This window comes from Oncorhynchus masou, chromosome 27 (assembly GCF_036934945.1).
Source record: "Oncorhynchus masou masou isolate Uvic2021 chromosome 27, UVic_Omas_1.1, whole genome shotgun sequence".
Lineage (NCBI taxonomy): Eukaryota > Metazoa > Chordata > Actinopteri > Salmoniformes > Salmonidae > Oncorhynchus > Oncorhynchus masou.
Genome location: NC_088238.1, coordinates 23576569 through 23593501, shown reverse-complemented (window position 1 = coordinate 23593501; position 16933 = coordinate 23576569). Strand labels below are relative to the sequence as shown.

The following is a 16933-nucleotide window of genomic DNA, read 5'->3' as shown; positions in this document are numbered from 1 at the left end:
ATGGAAGTTGGTCCTGCAGGCGAGACGGCCCATCCCCCTCATCTCGCTTTCTCTCTCTCTCTCTCTCTCTCTCGCTCTCTCCCTCCATCAATGCCCATTGTTCCTGTTTACCAGAATACAGTCCACAGCGCTTTGATGGAATTAGGGCTGTTAAAGCCAGTCTTACACTGTTTTTCAGACTGTAACAGGAAGAAAAGATTATGAGCGTAGAAATGCACACATGCTCCCCTGACTAAGATTTCTGTGGGACTGCTCTCTCTGTTTCTGGTTTGGGAGACCATACCCAGACAATGACTTGACATTTCATAAAAACTTTAATTAGAGACTTAATTTGTTTGTTTGTATGTGTGTGTTTGAGTTTGCTTTCGTTGTGTGGGTTGCATGAAGTCTGTGCCCTTCTGGAGAATCCAGAAGGCCTCTTGTGGAATTTTTGCAGGGTATGGAAATGTTGATTGGGTAAGTGTGTGTGTGTAGTTGGGAATGTTCATTGGATGTTGTGTGTGGAGTTTGGGTTTGTCCATTGGGGATGTGTTTGTATGTGTGTGTGGCAGTGTTGCTGCGGTGTCGCTGGGCTATCGTAGAGCCTTTGTCCAGGGCTGAGTTATGTGGGGCTGCATCTCTCGCCCGCTCTTTTGTCTCGTCCTCCTCTCCCGCGGACTGGCGCCCCTTGCCCTATTTGTTGTGTTCCCTTAATTGCGGAACACAATGCCATGACTCTGTGACCTATTCCAACAACAGGGAACTTAATAGTGCTCCTCCCATCACACCCCAGGCCAGCCATACAGCCAAAGGAGACACAGCATGGGCTCGACTCACAAACACAAACCCCTCACCTAATGATATCTATATCAGGGATACATACTCTCCTCCAATAACACCCCCTCCCAGCATCACACACTTCCCTCAATGACAACTAACTCCCCTTAAACAAACACACTTCTGCCCCAGTGATATCTGTGTCAGAAACACGCTTCTGCCCCAGTGATATCTGTGTCAGAAACATGCTTCTGCCCCAGTGATATCTGTCAGAAACATACTTCTGCCCCAGTGATATCTGTCAGAAACATACTTCTGCCCCAGTGATATCTGTGTCAGAAACATACTTCTGCCCCAGTGATATCTGTGTCAGAAACATGCTTCTGCCCCAGTGATATCTGTCAGAAACACACTTCTGCCCCAGTGATATCTGTGTCAGAAACATACTTCTGCCCCAGTGATATCTGTGTCAGAAACATGCTTCTGCCCCAGTAATATCTGTGTCAGAAACACACTTCTGCCCCAGTAATATCTGTGTCAGAAACACACTTCTGCCCCAGTGATATCTGTGTCAGAAACATGCTTCTGCCCCAGTGATATCTGTCAGAAACACACTTCTGCCCCAGTGATATGTGTGTCAGAAACATGCTTCTGCCCCAGTGATATCTGTCAGAAACACGCTTCTGCCCCAGTGATATCTGTCAGAAACACGCTTCTGCCCCAGTGATATCTGTCAGAAACACACTTCTGCCCCAGTGATATGTGTGTCAGAAACATGCTTCTGCCCCAGTGATATCTGTCAGAAACACGCTTCTGCCCCAGTGATATCTGTCAGAAACACGCTTCTGCCCCAGTGATATCTGTCAGAAACATGCTTCTGCCCCAGTGATATCTGTCAGAAACACGCTTCTGCCCCAGTGATATCTGTGTCAGAAACACGCTTCTGCCCCAGTGATATCTGTGTCAGAAACATGCTTCTGCCCCAGTGATATCTGTGTCAGAAACATGCTTCTGCCCCAGTGATATCTGTGTCAGAAACACACTTCTGCCCCAGTGATATCTGTGTCAGAAAACATGCTTCAGAAACACAGCCCTGTCCTCTGCAGTGATATCTGCCCCAGAAACACAGTGTCAGAAACACACTTCTGCCCCAGTGATATCTGTGTCAGAAACAGCCCTCTCAGAAACACACTTCTGCCCCAGTGATATCTGTGTCAGAAACACATCTGTGTCAGAAACACACTTCTGCCCCAGTGATATCTGTGTCAGAAACACAGCCCTCTCAGAAACACACTTCTGCCCCAGTGATATCTGTGTCAGAAACACACTTCTGCCCCAGTGATATGTGTCAGAAACACAGCCCTCTCAGAAACACACCTGCCCCAGTGATATCTGTGTCAGAAACACACTTCTGCCCCAGTAATATCTGTCAGAAACACACTTCTGCCCCAGTGATATCTGTGTCAGAAACACACTTCTGCCCCAGTGATATCTGTGTCAGAAACACAGCCCTCTCAGAAACACACTTCTGCCCCAGTGATATCTGTGTCAGAAACACACTTCTGCCCCAGTGATAGTGAAACACAGCCCTCTCAGAAACACATGCCCCAGTGATATCTGTGTCAGAAACACAGCCCTCTCAGAAACACACTTCTGCCCCAGTGATATCTGTGTCAGAAACACACTTCTGCCCCAGTGATATCTGTCAGAAACACACTTCTGCCCCAGTGATATGTGTCAGAAACACAGCCCTCTCAGGAACACAGTTCACCCTCAACAACAGCAGCAGTGTAACAGGTTGCCATAGGAGCAGCCACCGATGTGATGACAATTGTGCTTGGGCTGGGGGGTAAATTGGAGGGATCATCAATTTAGGGATGCAAGACTCGGCGAGAGAGAGACAAAGAAAGAGAGACAGAGAGAGCAGTGCAGAAAAGAAGATGTGTTGTCACCAACTCTTGCGTAATAACATGGTGCCACTAACTCGTATCATTTTGACTGACTGTTGCATTGGTTGATTGACAGGTGATCTATCGTGCCCTCCCCCAATGGGAAGCTCTTGACCCATATGGGGTGGCAGGCCAGGAGCAGCTGAGGGTGACCAACGTGCGCGTACGTCTGCAGGAGTGCCAATCCTGTCCCTGCCATGCCAAAGATCCTACCGTTGGAGCCCCGCCCACCAAGCACTTCGCCATTTATGACCTCATCGTGAAGGGCAGCTGCTTCTGCAACGGGCACGCCGAGCAGTGTGTCCCCGCGCCCGGTTACCGCCCTGTCAGGGACAGAACCAACCACGTGGTGAGTGTGTGTGTCTGTGTTTGTGTCTGCGTATCTGACTGTCTGTGTGTGTAAGTGCGTGCATACCCGTGTTCATGCATGTGTTTTGTGTGTCAGTCATTAGCATAGTGATGAGGGCTATCACTTTTCTCTGTCCCACTTCCTGTGCTGGGCTTGCTCTATCTGGGTAGATAAAGAGCTCCCTTTCCTGTGATCCAGATTACAAAAGAGATGTTGATATTGATTCAGCACTGGGCTAATGATGGTGTTGAAGTCTAAAAAAGTGTGTCTGTGTGTGTGCGTGCGCTGATAAAGGTGTGAATGGACATGGCTGATTCACAGTGTGTAGATGGACATTAGAGATGCAGCGAGCATTTCCAAATTGCCTGTGGAACGCCTATCTTGGCCATCTCCACAAGCAGTTCCGCCCGACGCCTTTTGAAGCAGAGTGCCTATTCTATTGCAATCAGCAGGCCCAGAGAGCAGGGAAAGTGAGTGTGACAAAATAACCTTTAGACTGCAGACACAAAGACATAGACACACAGAGACTGTCTGACTGTGGGTAACTATAACGTTGTGTATGAGTGTTAAGCCCACAATAGCAGTGTCTGTGGCAGTATTACAGTATCTAGGAGCTTGTATGTTTGCAGCCGGTCAGTCTGTCTCCTCTGTGTGAGCCCACTGTAATCAGAGGTGTCTGTCTGTCATCCTCCCCCATAATATCACTGGCTTATCTAGTAACCCAGTGGACTACACCTAGTTAACCTAGTTTGGACTTGACTCGATCTAGGCTACAAAAGCATCCTCAGAATGTGTTTTAAGCTTTTTAATGTTGATATTCTAAACATCAGGTAATATCACAACATGACCTAACGTTGTAGTGTGATATGCGGGAGAGTTGGGTAAACAAGCGTTGAGACGGGGGACGGTATGAGGTTATATAAGCTCTCTCTCTCTCTCTCTCTCTCTCGCTCTCTCTCTCAACACACTCAAACAAGGCGGGAGGGTGTGAGTTTGTGTACATGTTTTCCTACCTAATAAGGACCAGAATGACCTGACAAGTCTTTGTTCATGTCGTGAATTTGTTAAAATGCTATTTTAGGCTTAAGGGTTAAGTTTTGTGTTTGTGGCTAAGATCAGGGTTAGGGTTTTAGGTTAGGAGTTAGGGTTAGGGGGTTGAGGTTTAGGTTAGGTTAAGTGAAAATAGGATTTTGAATGGGAATATATTTTTCCTCCCCAAAAAGTCCAGAAAATTCTGAGTACCCCTCGCCATGGAACAAGGCGGGGTTAGTTGTGGGCAGAGTCGGGCCTGTACCAGCCCCGCTCACCACACATTTTCATTGGTTGAATTCCACCACATTGGTTTGCATTCCACCACACTCTGCTTTTTGATATGTCAGCACATACAGTACCAGTCCAAATTTTGGAAACTCCTACTCATTCAAGGGTTTTTATTTATTTGTACTATTTTCTACATTGTAGAATAGTAGTGCAGACCTCAAAACTATGAAATAACACATATGGAATCATGTAATAACCAAAAAACTGTAAAACAAATCAAAATATATTTCCAAGTAGCCACCCTTTGCCTTGATGACAGCTTTGCACGCTTTTGGCATTCTCTCAACCAGCTTTATGAGGTAGTCACCTGGAATGCTCTGTTTTCCATTTTCAATTAACAGGTGCCTGCCCTTTCTTGATAAAACGTATTTTAGGCAGATCATTGGAAGATTGACCATAAGAGACCACATTTACCAGGTGTCCGCCCGGTGTCCTGCTTAATGCAGTATTTTTCCATGGGATTTGAGACAATTCAGCTGTGTTGTGACAATGTAGGTGACTGGGTGGTATACAGAGGATGGCCGCATTTGGTATTTGTCTCCTCATTGAAAAAAGACCAAGTTATCCATATTATGGCAAGCACTCTTACACAAATTAGTCAATTTCTATGGTTCAAAACAGAAAATCTGAGATGACAAACCACAGTCCATCATTACGATTTTAAGACATGAAGGCTTTAGTCACAAACCCAATCCACAAATTGTCTTGATAAAAGTTAAGAATATATTTCCTTCTTAATGCGTTTGAGACAATCAGCTGTGTTGTGACAATGTAAGGGTGGTATACAAAGGATGGCCCTATTTGGTAAAAGACCAAGTCCATATTATGGCAAGCACAGCTCAAAACAGCCAAAAACCAACAAGCATTGTCAATCGCAAAAACCAACAAGCACAATGATGAAACTGTCTCTCATGAGGACCGCAACAGGAAAGAAAGACCCAGAATTACCTCTGCTGCAGAGGATAACTTCATTAGAGTTAACTGCAGATTGCAGCCCAAATAAATGCTTAACAGAGTTCAAGTAACAGACACATCTCAACATCAACTGATCAGATGAGACTGTGTGAATCAGGGCTTCATGTTTGAATTGCTGCAAAGAAACCACAACTATGGGTCACCAATAATAAGAAGAGACTTGCTTGGGCCAAGCTACATGAACAATGGACATTAGACCTGTGGTAATCTGCCCTTTGGTCTGATGAGTCTAAATTTGACATTTTTAGAGCTAATACGCTAACAGTATAGACTTTACGTCCGTCACTCGCCCCGAACTGGGCGCGAACCAGGGACGCTCTGCACACGTCAAGAGTCACCCTCGAAGCATCGTTACCCATCGCTCCACAAACGCCGCGGCCCTTGCAGAGCAAGGGGAACCACTACTTCAAGGTCTCAAAGCAAGTGACGTCACCGATTGAAATGCAACTAGTGCACACCACCGCTAACTAGCTAGCAATTTCACATCGGCTACACTAACATTTATGTAAACTCTACATAGTTATGTTCTGTGGGTGTCACTGTGTAGACTGATACCCCGTTTCATGGGTGCACAATCCATGGGTAAGTCTGTACAGTGCATATAAATATGCCCCCAAAGCAATTATGCAGTCTTAATACATCCACAGTGGGATTTCAAACATTTTAGTTGTTGTTGTAAACAACAGGTGTGGCCTAACAGTGAAATGCTTACATGCAGGCCCTTCAGAAATAATGCAGAGAGAATGAAAATTGAGAAATAAAACAATAATGAAAGTAGTAATAGATACACAATTAGTAACGATAAACACATGGGGTACCAGTACCGAGTTGATGTGAATGGGGTACGACGTAATTGAGGTAGATATGTACATATAACCAGGAAGAAAGTGATGGATAATAAACAGTATCAGCAGCGTATGTGAGGAGTCAAAAAAGTGAGTGCAAAAAGGGTCAATGCAAATCGTCCGGGTAGCTATTTGGTTAACTATTAAACTAACAATTTAGCAGTCTTATGGCTTGGAGGTATAAGCTGTTCAGGGTCCTGTTGGTTCCAGACTTGGTGCATTGGTTGCCGTGTGGTATCAGAGAGAACAGTCTATGACTTGGGTGGCTGGAGTCTTTGACCATTTTTAGGACCTTCATCTGACACCGCCTGGTATAGAGGTCCTGGAGTGATGTACTACAGTGATGTGTGCAATACACTCTGTAGCGCCTTGCAGTCGAATGCCAAGTAGTTGACATATCAAGCTTTGATGCAGCCAGTCAAGATGCTCTCAATGGTGCAGCTGTTGAACTTTTTGAGGATGTGAGGACCCATTCCAAATCTGTACAAAAAAAGTTAAGATCAGCTCAAAAACACCCTCAAAATAGCAGTTCAGGAGCCAGGATTTTGTGCACCCATGATTTCAACAGTTGTTTTCTGTTTGTCAAACTAATTAATTATTGTATTAAATCTTAAATTGTAACAACATTCCAACCGTATTTAGCATTATCTAGTCCAAAGCTGACATGATTCTATCCACTCTTTGTATGTTTGCATCACTTTTAATGAGGGACTTGTTCAGACCCGCAAATTCCACTTTTGTGGCTAATTGTTAATGTGGCTAGCTACACACAAGCGTGTACCAGGGCCGCGTTCAGCAGGAGGACGGACACAACGTTGGCCAACGTTCAGATATAAATGTAAAATGTAGAACAAACATGCCTCTCTGATTTAAGAAATCATGTCAGTTCTATTCATGGCATTTGAGTCTGCAACTTTCCAAAACGATTATTTTACTGAACATGCCCAGGCAAACCCATTGAGCAACACAAACCCAGCTTTGCGCATCGCTTGTCTGGAAAGCCTCAGCAAATGAAACCGTGTGGTAGGCGGGGTAGGCCCGGGCCGACCTCGCCCACAGCCGCCCCCGCCCCCTTAAGTGTGTCGTGGCTAGGGGCTTCTTGAAAATTCATGAAAACAAAGCTGTGTGTGAGTGTATGTGTGTGTGTGTGTGTGTGTGTGAGAGAGAGAGATCAAGTAAGTAAACCCAATAATCAGTGGCCTTGATATTGAGGGCTATTAGTGCCCAGACAGTTTTGTGCAGTCCGAAGTGTTTTTGGGGAGAAACAGTGTTTTTTTTGTTGTGTTGCAGGGCTCACAGGTCCAGACCACATGGGAAGGTGATCATGGTCTGTGTGAGCCACTCTGAGTTGACCACAGAGCCAGTTTTTGACCCACATCCAACCCTCTGGGCCCATGCTCAGCTACTGGAGCGTTAGCAGCAATTAGCATAGCAAATGGAGAGGCAGTAAGAGTCTCTAAGGGCTGTAGAGACTTGCACAGTAACTGGAGTCTGAGAATGAGTCTCTGGAGAGGTGTTGGAATTTAAAGACTGCACCTCATGGAGAGTATTGTGCTATACAGGTGTTTGCCTGAGTACACACACACACTGATGATGAATGACTTAATTTCACATTGGCCCATAAAGCTTTTGATGTGTGAGGGGAAATGGGCGTACGTGACGTCCATCCTCTGGGTGTGGGGCTGCCAAGGTCTTCCTGAGCACCCGTCTGTACCCTCTGCCACCCCTCCCTGTCCATGTCCAACAACCTCTTTATCAGAGGGTCAGAGTGTTTGAAATACAGGCCTGTCAAAACAGGACACACAGACAAGCTCAGGGCAGGAAGGAGTGTGCATGCATTTTATTTGTGTGCGTGCCTGGGAGCCTGGCTGCCTGGGTATGTATTTATGTGTGTGTCTATTGGTGTATGTGTATATCAAGCAGGTAAACATGTGACATTGTTTGGAATACAAGCTGTCTGGAGCTTGGCCAATGTCTCTCCTCTCCTTCCCCTCTCTTTCTCTTCTCCTCTCCTCCCCCCTCTTCTTCTCTCTACCTGCCTCCTTCCCCCTTTTCCACAATCAGTCCTGGTTACAGATGATTCCATTCTCATTGATGTAGTGATGTACACAGAGTTCCTTTACTCATTTTCTCTATGTTTGTCCAATCCAGATCTACCACATCCATTTCTCACACTGTCTTACCTGCCTGTCCTTATCTTCCTCCATTCTCCTGGTTGATGGAATATGGTTGGGGTTATGTCTTGGGCTGGCACAGTGGCTGGGTTTGAGTTTGAGATAAGGTTAGGGTTCGATCTGGGGTTAGTGCAAGGGCCTGGGATATGTCCCAGTTCCGGTAGCTACAGGTCTCTCCCATGCCCCTGTTTAACCCTCTGTGTGAGCGTCTGTGCAGCATAGGGGAGAGGGCATTTTGTGGTAGAGGGCAGCAGCCTCTATAGCCATACACCGTGGGAAACTGAAACTGCCGCAGGGGTTGGAGTGTGTGTGTGTGTATGCGTCTGTGTTTGAATATGTGTGTGTGTGTTCAGGCCTCTCTCTGTGTCTCTGTTCCCCCACACAGAGGCACTGTAACCCAAACAGATAAATAGCTACCTCAGATGCCTTGTCAACCTCCCACCTAGAGTACATCATTAACCCGCGTGCATGACATTCCAACTCACAGGAATGACAAGGAGACTGTTATTGTGCTCTCAGCGCTACATATTTCCATGCACACACACACACACGCTCACACACACACACACACACACACACACACACTCAGACACTGTCCTTTTCAGGCCTCTTTCGTCACAAGGCCAATGTTCATTTCCAGCGATGAAGCCAAACAATCAGTCTCCATTCAGCAATTACAGGACAGGACCTGAAAGAGAACAGGCAGGGGAGCCCCCCCGACCCCCAGGGGTTAGACTTGGGGTGCTGCTGATCTCACGTGGGAACTGCTCTCTCCCTTACACTGACCTCTTTGTCCCCCCTTCCTCTCCCTCTCCCTTTCTCCTTCTCTCCCTCTCCTCTTCCTCTCTCTCAGGTTCATGGGAAGTGTGTGTGTAGTCACAACACTGCAGGTGTTCACTGTGAGCGCTGTGCTCCGCTCTACAACGACCGACCCTGGCAACCTGCGGACGGACTCACAGGGGCTCCACACGAGTGCAGGAGTGAGTGACACTACTGCTATTCACTATGCACTAGGGCCAGGAGTTCTATCTGAGGATGAGATCTGGTCAGGAACAACACACGGTCCCACTTACAGCCATCATTGATCATGATGACCAATCAGTGCCTGTTTAGAGAAGATTGACAGACATCTGTGATTCTGATGTCCCGTCCTGTCTCCCTATAGAGTGTAAGTGTAACGGGCATGCCCAGAGCTGCAGTTTTGATTGGTCGGTGTGGCGGGAGTCCGGCCAGCGCAGCGGAGGTGTGTGTGAGTGTCTACATAGCACAGAGGGACGCAACTGTCAGAGCTGTAAGACTGGCTTCTACAGAGACCCCCAGAGGGCGCACACGTCCCAGGACTCCTGTAAACGTAAGACAAACTCACGCATACGCACTCCAGATGGCTAAAGCAAAAGCTCAATGTACTTCAAAGATTTCAAGTAGTATTTGAACCCATGTCTGACTCACATTCACTGGCTTGCTCTATCACTCACTCATTGACTCAATCACACAAACACTCACACACATAAACACACACCGTAGGAATCCAGAAAACATGAGACACATACACACCGTATACACACACCCTTACTGGCAGAGCCAACTCATTTCTGTCCGGAATGCTGATTGCTGAGATCGCAAGCCGAGACGTGCTGGATAACGTCGCTCCTGATGGGCACCTGGTTCTTTGTGTGTGTGTCAGTGTGTTTGTGTTTTGTCTTTCACACGGCCTACACTCTCTCTGAGGATTACACATAGATGAATCATCAGACTGGGGCATACCTGGGACCCGAGGGTCACACACTCACACTGTCTACCCCAACCCCTGCCCCTGTTGTTATGGCTGTTTGTGTTCTCTGTGAGTCACTGGAGTGGTTCGTCATTTTGTAAGTCGCTCTGGATAAGAGCGTCTGCTAAATGACTTAAATGTAAATGTAATGTAATGTAAATGTCATCACTAATTAACACAGTGGTGGCTCATGTAAGGAAAAGGAAGGGGAAAGGGGGATACCTAGTCAGTTGTACAACTGAATGCATTCAACTGAAATGTGTCTTCCACATTTGTGTGTGTGTGTGTGTGTGTGTTGTTTGTGCTCTGTGATGGGACTTAAGTAAACACTAGATACCCATCCATAAAGACGACAGTGGCTACATTCTCTGATTATCTGTCTGATTTGACCCAGTGAGCTCAGCCCCACAGTTATGCAGAAGGCTGGGGAGACGCCGGCTGGTGTGTGTGTGTGTGTGTGTGTGTGTGTGTGTGTGTGTGTGTGTGTGTGTGTGTGTGTGTGTCACTGCATGCTTGTGTGCATGTGTTTAGGTTTGCCTTTAGGGAAGTCTGTAGCATGTTGGTATTTTCACATTGTCAATAAGTGAGAGTGGAACACATATCTGGGGAATGTTTGTAGACAGGACACATTTAGGAGGGGAACCCCAGTGTCAGAGCGAGGTTGAAATCTGACAACTGAGGAATTTCTCTCCGTCTCTAGGAACATATTTCCAATTCCAGGCATGGCGGAGCTCTTTAAAGAAAACACACAATCGAGCCGCAAACTCACACACACAGTAACAATGAGTGTGTGTGAGAGATTCATTTTTATTTGTTTTCTAAGTGGGTGTGTTCTGTGGTTGTTCGGGCAGCTGCTCTGTCACGTATCACTACAGACCCATAATGTCCTCATTGTGAGAGCTCACTGCGTCAACACACACACACACAACTCCACACATTCTCATCTCTAAACTCCAATAATTATACAATTAATGTATTAACAATGTCCTATTATGCAACATGATCCTATTATACAACGTGAGAGAGAGAGAGAGAGAGGGAAAGTGTGTGTGTGCACCTGCGTGTGTGCGTGCTGATGACTTTGCTGCTTCGAGGTTTGCTATCACTTGAGGTGACTGAACACTACAGTCTCAACAGGGCCTCAATAGATGCTTTTCAGGAAGAGAAATGATTTGAAGTTCAAGTGTATTATCGTAAATGGGGAGAACCCTGAAGAGAGAAACTGTCTCTCCTAGCTGCCTTACATATGCCTTTGGATTTAGATGTCGGTGTAATGATTCCCCTGTCTTTGAGTGTGTGATTGTGTGTGTGCGTGCGTGGTCTGCATGGGTCTTTACAAGGTCTGTTGATAATCAAAGATACAAAATGAATGAATCTACAGATGCATCTTATCTTATATTTGTTGCCCACGGCGATAAGTGATAAAGGTACAGCCTAGTCTGGGTCTCAGACAGTAGAGCCTTGTGACATCATCTCCCTGCACCCAGACAGGGGAGCGGGGGAGAGACACAGGGGGTCTGGCTCTGGTTAAATAGTAATTTACTGCCAGTGGGGTAGGATGGGGGGGGGCTTCAAGCATCATTAAACAACAGAAATAAAGCTCTACACCACCCCTCCTCCTCCCCTTCCCATCTCTCCCTCCCTCCTCTTGTCTCTCTCTAGTCCCCCCTGCATCCCTCGCTCAGATGAGTACAGATTTTTGGTGATACTGATACTTTGGCTGTTACTCTCACCCCTGCAAAGTTATCTTCTAATTCAGACTAGTAGGACAGCAAGAATGTGTTTGTGAATTTATGTGTACATTTTATGTGGTGTGTATGTGTGTGTGTTTTGAGCCTTTGCAAGTTGTGTGTTTCATAGGGGGGTTATGGTGTGTGTGTATGTGTGAGGTGGTTGTTGAGTGGGCAGAACATAGCTATCTTATATTGCTGCGGTCTGTTTAAAGAACAGACGATCAGCTGAGAGAAAGGACAGAGACAGGAGAGAGAACTGTGGAAGGTATTTGAGAAAAATGTGTGCGCATGCCTGTGCATTCCTGCGCGTGTGCCTGGGTGCATGCGCATGTCGTACGCGCGTGCATGTATCCTTGTGCGTGTGTGTGATGGCAATCTGATAAGACGATGACAAAGAGACCATTGTGCTTCGTGGTTTTCCTGGACTGTTCCAGTCAGTCCAGAGTCCTTTGGGAAGTGGTCTCTCTCCCTCCCCCAGTCTTAACACTTCCTCCTCCAGGCTGGGCTACAATGAGGTGGCACGCTCTGGAGTGTGTCTATCTGTGTGACAGTTACACAAAGGGAACTCTATATGACTAATAAGTGCCTAATAAAGCCATAGGTAGAAAAAATAGATATAAACTGGAAATGTTGTTCTCAATCTGAATGTGTGCAGTGGTTTACTTTGTGTAGATTTGATTGGCTGTGTTTGAGTGTGGTGGATTTAATTTGCTGTGGTTGAGTGTGGGTTGATTTGATTCGCTGTGGTAAGGTACAAATAGATCCAAATGAATGTCTGTGGTTTATTTGTCAGTAGATAACATTGGGTTGAGTGCCGGTGTATTTGATTAGCTGTGGTGGAGTTATTGATGTATATGTGACTGATGTGCCATGTCTCCCCTCCCTCTCTTCCACCCAGCATGTGGCTGCCACCCCCTTGGTTCAATACCCTTCCACCTGAGTGGGGGGTCTCTCTGTGACCCTACCAATGGAGACTGTGTCTGCAAGCCCGGTGTGGGGGGCTCCCACTGCGACAGGTGCATGGTGGGATACTGGGGTTTCCATGACTACGGCTGCAGTCCGTGCGACTGTGCTGACTGCGATCCCTTCACGGGATACTGCATGTCCGGGTGAGTCATATATATATATATATATATACACACACACACATACATACACACCGTTGGATATGATATATATAATATTACGTTTCTATTAACAGCAAGTCTATAATGTGTGTGCAGGTCAGATCGGGACCTGTATAATCTGGAGGGAAACTCCAGTGAGCTGGTGAGGATCTTTAGGGGAGACGAGCTCTTTTCTGCCCTACACTACTCAGGTTAGACATGGGGTCACCACTGTGTGTGTGTGTGTGTGTGGTCTGCTCCACAGCCCAGTGCCCAAGTCTTAATGGTTAAGTAGTGAAAGTTATGGTACATCCTTACAAGGGCAGAGAACAACGATCTGTGTGTCTGTGGACAGTTTCCAAAATGTCCTTCTCCTCAATCTCCCAGGGCCTACAGCTGAGGAAGAAATTCCTCCTTGATCACACACACATACACGCACACTGTCCTCACATTCCTAAGTCACCACTTATCTAAGTCCACACACACACACACACACCCACAGAGCAGGTATCAGTCACATATCCGGACGGGATATTGGTGTGTAATATGTCAATATGATTGTGTCCCCTGCAGAGAAATGTGAGTGTAAGGAGCAGGTCCTGGCCAACAGCAAACTCTTCTGCACCATGAAGTTTGCCTATGGTGAGTACTGAGACACACATGAACAACAGCGAGAGAGATGGTGGTAATAACACCATATTTGTTTTTTTGCTTCCTTGGTTTCCACTGTGTTGTTTGTTTATTGATTTCCACTGTTGTTTGTTTATTGATAACTCTATGTAAACAGTATTTTATTGTACAATAAAGGCTTGTTAAAATTCTAAATATCTCTTTCCCTCTCTCTACCTATCTCTGTCTCTGTCTCATATCTCTTTCCCTACCTCCCTCTTTCTCTCTCTCTCTCCCTCCCTCTCCTCCTCTCCCCACTCTACTCCCTCCCTCTCTCCTTTCCTATCGTTCTCTCTCTCTCTCATCTCCTCCTTCCTTCCCTCTCTTTCTCCTCCCTCCCTCTCCCTCTCTATCACTCCATCTTTACCTCTCTCCACCCTCCCTCTCTGTTTCAGTGTTAAAGGTTAAGGTCTTGTCAGCCCATGATAAGGGCTCCCATGCTGAGTTGGAGGTGAAGGTTCAGAAGGTGTTGAGTCAGAATACTAAGGTGAAGATCCAGAAAGGACGAGTAACACTCTACCCAGAGTCCTGGACCGCACGGGGCTGCACCTGCCCCATCCTCAACCCAGGCCAGTCTCACACACACACCTATTCACAGGCACACGTGTGCACACACACACGCACAGTTACGTACACACACACGCAGGGCTGCTGAGCTAATGATGTCTCTGTTTATGCTTTGACTACTTAGGTGGGGAGTACTTGGTGGCGGGCCATGCAGACAGGAAGCAGAACCGGCTTATTGTCAACATGAAGAGCTTCGTCAAGCCCTGGAGAGCCAGCCTTGGACGCAAGGTCCTCACACTAATGAAGAAAGACTGCACCTGGTAAACAGATGGAGGATACTGGGAGATGGACAGACTGACTGATAGATGGAGAGAGAGACAGAGAGAGGAGAAAGAAGACACTGCCATTAATTTGTTTTTGCCTTCTCTGGAGGGGGAGTTCTCTTATGGAGGTGGGGACTAAACAGACTATAAATGCCCGCCCCTATCTGCCCTGGGCCAATAAGAGTGTGTGGCTGGCAGAGAGAACATATACAGACTCTATGAGCCTCTGTTTGAGTGACAGTTCGGCCCTCTCTTCCATGCATACATAGACACCCAGCCACTCCCTCTCTGTAGCACTTTAGCCCAGGGCAGAAGGGCCAATAGGATCATGGATTGACCTCAAGACTGGACAACCGAAGGACACATTTGACCCCTTGTGACCCCTGTAGGAAGGCTTGTGGTGGATGGTGACCTGTGCCTCTTTCCCCAATGTGTTCTGTTACAACAAACTGTCTGTCAAGCTGTGTAACAGACACAGATGTGTACACACAGAAGGATGTTGAATAAGCCATACATGCCACTACAGGTGGTCCAGGTGTGTTTGCGAATGTGTATGTATGTTGTGAACTCTGTGTGTGGCTGCATGTCTGATGAGCACAAATCCATCCAGCTTCAGTCCAACTGATCTGTTTTTGACTCTGGAATTTGGGCAGGATAACCTCTAGAGATAAAAACAGTCCTATCACAACATACACCACTGAATATATATGACAATACACATATTACCTCCCAATATGTAATACTGCTGTGACCTACAGAGCCCTGAATTCATCTCTATTCCTTCCTGTGTCTGCTCCTGTACAGTATTACTTGTATATATCTATAGAAATATGATGATGTCCTCTCTCTTTCTTTGATGATGTGTTAATGTAATAATGTCATTCCTGTCAAATGTTGAGGCACTACATTTTCTTTAGATTTCCTCACTGTGGAAAAAACCCTGTCCTCCGGGTTAGTGAGGACACAAGACCGATAAGTGGAAGCACACACACACTCACAAACAAACACTGCTGTTTATAGACTTTAAAACAACAGAGTTACATTTCTCCATCAGGAGCCTTGGAATATCTCAGATTCATTTGATGAAAATATCCTCATCATCCTTCATTTCCCTCCTGCTCCTCCTCCTGTCTTTCTCTCCCTCACCAGATTAGGTACTAATACACCCCTCCCCCTCTCCCAAAACACTGACACGTTCACACAGACTCAGGGAATGTTGACCATAACAGAGAGATGGGAGAGCAGACAGAATGTTTGGCTTTAGGGAGAGGATGTTTGCTGAGGCATACCGGACCATTCCTGGCGTTCTCGTCAGCGCGACGTGGATGAGCTCACGGTGCCGAGATATTCCACACATGCCAGGTGTGGGTAGTCCAGCTCTTCTCCTGGCCAGGTCAAAGTTCACAACCTGCTATGGTGACCCTGCACACTTGGGGCGATCACAGGAGTGGGAGGCAGAGGTGTGGGTCAAGAGTCAAGGCCATGGGGAACTGAACTGTCCTTGGAACAGAGACACAACAGTGAGCCCCCCCGGACTGGGAACACACTGGTTGAATCAACATTTCCACGTTGATTCAACCAGTGTTGCACCAACGTTGAATTGACGTCTGTGGGACCGGACTACTGCAGCTGAATCACAAAACACATTCATATCAGCTACTGTCCTCCACCTCGCTCTCTCTCCTCTGGTGGTGGGACTGAAGGGTGTATGATGTGGAAAGGTTGACTAGTATGCGTGTGTGTTTGGTCTCTCGGTGTGTACATTAGGGTTAAGTGTCTTGCTTAAGGGCACATCGACATGTTTTTCCCCACCTAGTAAGCTCGGGGATTCGAACCAGCAAGCTGTAGATTACAGGCCTAACACTCTTAAATGCCAGGCTACCTGGCGCCTTGTGTGGGTCAACTTCCACGCAGACTGCTGTGTTGTATAAGGGGATAGAGATACAGGAAGAGGGAGAGATAGGTGGGGGAAATAGAGGGAGGGCAAAGAGGAGATTGTGGGGGCAAGAGAAGGGAGAAGAGAGGAGAACAGGGGAGACACACACCAACCTGATCCCAGACCTGTTTCATGTGTAAGGAGGAGCGCGATGGAGGGAGTGGAAGGAGAGAGCGAGTGGGGAAAGGGAGAATGATATACACTGCTCAAAAAAATAAAGGGAACACTTAAACAACACAATGTAACTCCAAGTCAATCACACTTCTGTGAAATCAAACTGTCCACTTAGGAAGCAACACTGATTGACAATAGATTTCACATGCTGTTGTGCAAATGGAATAGACAACAGGTGGAAATTATAGGCAATTAGCAAGACACCCCCAATAAAGGAGTGGTTCTGCAGGTGGTGACCACAGCCCATTTCTCAGTTCTTATGCTTCCTGGCTGATGTTTTGTTCACTTTTGAATGCTGGCGGTGCTTTCACTCTAGTAATAGCATGAGACGGAGTCTACAACCCAC

The 16933-nt window shown here is 46.6% G+C and overlaps 1 protein-coding gene across 3 annotated transcripts in view; it reads left to right on the top strand.

The window, feature by feature from the left end:
- LOC135515829 (netrin-4-like) overlaps positions 1–15334 on the top strand; it is a 35920-nt gene extending 20586 nt beyond the window's left edge. For 2 of the 3 annotated variants that reach the window (XM_064939597.1, XM_064939596.1), the window contains exons 3-10: positions 2782–3054; positions 9222–9348; positions 9534–9719; positions 12771–12981; positions 13096–13190; positions 13552–13620; positions 14043–14216; positions 14339–15334. In XM_064939597.1, coding sequence (XP_064795669.1) covers positions 2782–3054; positions 9222–9348; positions 9534–9719; positions 12771–12981; positions 13096–13190; positions 13552–13620; positions 14043–14216; positions 14339–14478 — 1275 coding nt within the window. In that variant the 3' untranslated portion in view covers positions 14479–15334. Of the gene's footprint in view, positions 1–2781; positions 3055–9221; positions 9349–9533; positions 9720–12770; positions 12982–13095; positions 13191–13551; positions 13621–14042; positions 14217–14338 lie in introns of those variants that run through there. The other variant, XM_064939598.1, reaches the window with a different exon arrangement.
- Positions 15335–16933: the final 1599 nt, after the last annotated feature.